The sequence below is a fragment of the Miscanthus floridulus genome, chromosome 4 (assembly GCF_019320115.1).
Source record: "Miscanthus floridulus cultivar M001 chromosome 4, ASM1932011v1, whole genome shotgun sequence".
In the NCBI taxonomy this organism is placed as follows: domain Eukaryota; kingdom Viridiplantae; phylum Streptophyta; class Magnoliopsida; order Poales; family Poaceae; genus Miscanthus; species Miscanthus floridulus.
The window spans coordinates 38,807,143-38,810,573 of record NC_089583.1 but is presented as its reverse complement, the minus strand read 5'-3'; the positions used below and the strand labels follow the sequence as shown (position 1 = coordinate 38,810,573).

Here is a 3,431-nt window from a genome sequence, read left to right as displayed (position 1 = left end):
GTGCTTAACAAAATGAGATCCATGAAGGCTATATTTGTTAATTTTTTTAAAGTATGTAATTGCAGCTAAGTTGTACAATGAGTTGCAAGCACGTCTGCAACATAATTACAACTTGGTTGTAGCCTATTTAGTAGAAACATTTTCAATAAACTCATGTACAGTAAACAAGCAAGCAAGTAGGTAGAAGAAACATTTTCAATGAACTATCTCAGGTTGGCTCAGCAGCTCACATTCCTTCATTCCTTGTGCACCGAACGATGCTGGCACAAAATTGCTTTAAAAGCTACTTGCTCATAGGCAGATGTTTGGGTTGGTTGTGGGTGTGCTCAGAAGAAAATTTGCCGCAGGGAGCAAGGAATGTGTGTCAATGGTAGTTCTATTTCCACTCGACAAAGCATTGAGCCATCCTCAGGGACTTCACGTACAAATGATGTATAGGATGGGAGAAAGAGAAAGAAATAACTTCACTGAAAGGAAAAAAAGAAAAGGAAAAACAACTAAAACAGTCAGGCACGCACACACGGGAGTTGCTTGCAGCAAATAACACTACTGGGAATGCATGCGGTGAGTCTCGGCAGACAGGCCAGGCATCACACGCATCTGCATTGATCAAACATGCGAGCAGGGAATCTATCTGATCTCTATGACCAGTACAACTACAACACCAGGCAGCAGTTGGAGATGACCGCGAATCCATGGATGAACCGATGAACAAAACTAAACAAGAGCCAGGCCAGTGACAAGCATCCAAGAAGCGTATGCTAGCTCTGCCAACTATCATGCATGCACGTACCAACTAAGCTTTGTGCGTTGCGTGCCGATGGGTCCTGCATAGGCCGGTTGGAATATGGTTGGGTAGGCCAGTTGCGACTGCCCTGGACGGCTGGTTGCAACTCCGTTTGTATACCAGTTGCTACATAGTTGCAATTAGTAACACACAGAGATGCAACTCCTTGTAAAAATAATAAAATATATCAATATTGGATCTAGTTTTGTTAAGCACATTTTTGAGTAAGATGCAGCAAACGGTTTGTTAATCGGGGTTATGGTTTAAGAGAAAATTTATTTCAAAAAATCCAACTCACAAAATATTCCATCCATGCATGCATGCTGGCTGCTAGTTGTATTTGTTGCACGTGGCTAACCATGAGTGGTGAGAAGTAGCAAATTACCTATTGGTTGTCTCGGGTGCATGCATACTGGTTAGTTCGCTCTGACTCGCTTACCGGCCTAGGTGCATTCTATACAGAGCCGGTTACTACATAGTTGTACATATAACCCGTTACTATACAGTTACAACATAATTGCTACTCTGGTTACAATCAGATATAATACCAACTCTGAATTGCAACCGAATCCGGTTATGAAGACCAGATGCAAAAGGTATACAAAGTTATAACTAGTTGCAACTCGGTAGTATACAGAGTTGCAATCAGTAACACATAGAGATGCAACTCGTTGTAAAAATAATAAAATATATCCATATTGGATCTAGTTTTGTTAAGCACATTTTTTTGAGTAAGATGCAACAAACGATTTGTTAATTGGGGTTATGGTTTAAGAGAAAATTTATTTTAAAGAATCTAACCCACAAAAGATTCTATCCATGCATGCATGCAGTCTGGTGGGATTTTGCATGCAACGTGGTTGTGCATGGTCAGTAGATGATACAAATTAACTAGGACGCACGCATGACATTTTCCGGGGTGACAGTTCGCGTGCGGGAGGTGCGCTCGGATAGTGGGCGGATTCGGTCGGTTCCACGGACTAGGCGCACCGGGTTGTCTGGGTGAATTCTGTGCACAGAATGCACCAAGGTGCAATATAGCAAAACAGTATGTATGTATGTATATATATATAGACACACACACAGGACATGTGAAGTTATTTGGGGATGTTGATCTGCTATATATGCTGTATGAACTCCGGTATATTTAGAAGCTAGCACGACTGCAGGAGTGAGTTTTTAGCAGAGCGCAAACAATGGTGCCAGAGAGAGATTTATGTGCATGTACAAAATCACAAGAAAAAAGAATACAGCAAATTTAGAGCAAGAGAGATTATTGAGTCCACGGTGAATGAAGCAAGCAATTACATGATGATTATGGAGATTATAAGCTATTACACAGAAGATCGATGTTGTGACGCTAGCTAGCACAGCATGCAGCTTCGGCCTCATTTCACATTGACAACTACAAATCACACGGGAGCTAGCGCTTAGCCCTTGATGAGGCGGCCGGCCTCGATCACTCATTTCACCTCCTGGATCTCGTCCAAGGCGTAGTTGTTGGTGGACACGCCGGCGTAGTTCACCTTGTTGAACCGCACCACCACCGGGTAGCGGGTGTTGGGGTCCTGCATAATATAATGCTAACAGTATGATTCTCTAGCTATATATAGTATTGTCATGCATGTTCCAAATTGTCAAATAAATCTTTTTCAGTATCTACTATGTAGTCTATGATGAGGAGAGTGAGCTAGTAACCTGATCGACGGTGACGACGTTGCCGATCCCGTTGTACCAGTAGGACTCCCTCCTCAGGATCTTCACCTGGCAACCGATCAATGGCACAAGAATCATATCAGAGACCAAATCAAATCGGTGGCAGTTTGAGGAGCATAGACGACATGGATGGGTGTTATATAGGAGCGAGTATATATGAACCTTGGCGCCCCTCTTGGGCCCGATCGGCGGCGGCTTGTCGGCCTTGGGCTTGGTGGCCACGGCGCCCTCCCCTTCCGCCGGCTCAGCCGGGGCCTCCGGGTCGGCCCGGACCACGAGCCTCCCGCCCAGCCGGTTGGGCGCAGACGCGAAGCTGACGCGGCCGCTGATGCCGCTGCCGGCGGTGGCCACGCCCGCTGCCAGCATGAACCGCGAAGTGGCCGACGCCATGTTGGTGCTCGCCATGGGCGTGAACTCCTTGCCGCGCGCGGGTGCTGAGTTCGTCTGGCGCGGATGGGCAAGAGAGAGTGAGGGTGAGGTGTAGTACGAGCCGAGCCAAGACCAAGGGTGTAATGGCCTCAAATTGCATGCCGTGGATTATCCCCAGCCGGCGCGCAGGGCGCCACCGGCGATTCCCGCCACTGGCCTGCCGCCACTTGGCGTATCTTATCCGTGGGATGGATTCGGTTCCTGGTGCCACTGCCACTCCACCACAACACTGCGGTGTGATGGTCATCATGGTGGGATATAGCCATCACAAAGTATCTTTTGCTGCTCGGGTTATCATGGCGGGGAGGATATACTAGCATTATAGCCATGCATGACAGGTACAGTTGCTGTTTGACATTTGTGTAATTATTATAGTTGATGCAAAAGTGAATCTACAAACACAAAGGGCTAATACCCGAATCGATATCCAAAGCGTGCCAGTCGATTTGACCTGTTAATCGACAAGGATGAAGATACGAGCACTTTGGTCCTGACAACA

The 3,431-nt window shown here is 46.4% G+C and overlaps 1 protein-coding gene across 1 annotated transcript; it reads right to left on the bottom strand.

Annotated features, from left to right (window-relative positions):
- Window positions 1–2,044: 2,044 nt before the first annotated feature.
- Window positions 2,045–3,005, bottom strand: LOC136551366 (photosystem I reaction center subunit IV, chloroplastic-like). The gene is made up of 3 exons (XM_066542931.1): window positions 2,666–3,005; window positions 2,486–2,551; window positions 2,045–2,355 (listed from the first exon to the last, which is right to left on the bottom strand). Exons 1-3 carry the CDS (start codon window positions 2,906–2,908, stop codon window positions 2,251–2,253), a joined length of 414 nt encoding a protein of 137 aa, XP_066399028.1. The 5' UTR covers window positions 2,909–3,005; the 3' UTR covers window positions 2,045–2,250.
- Window positions 3,006–3,431: the final 426 nt, after the last annotated feature.

Bases quoted from the DNA above. Each gene is read 5' to 3' on its own strand.
- LOC136551366 (XM_066542931.1), bottom strand. From the start codon at position 2,908: ATGGCGAGCACCAACATGGCGTCGGCCACTTCGCGGTTCATGCTGGCA. The intron at 2,552-2,665 runs GTTCATATATAC...ATCGGTTGCCAG, and splicing joins GGCCCAAGAGGGGCGCCAAG to GTGAAGATCCTGAGGAGGGA. The intron at 2,356-2,485 runs GTTACTAGCTCA...TATATTATGCAG, and splicing joins ACGTCGTCACCGTCGATCAG to GACCCCAACACCCGCTACCC.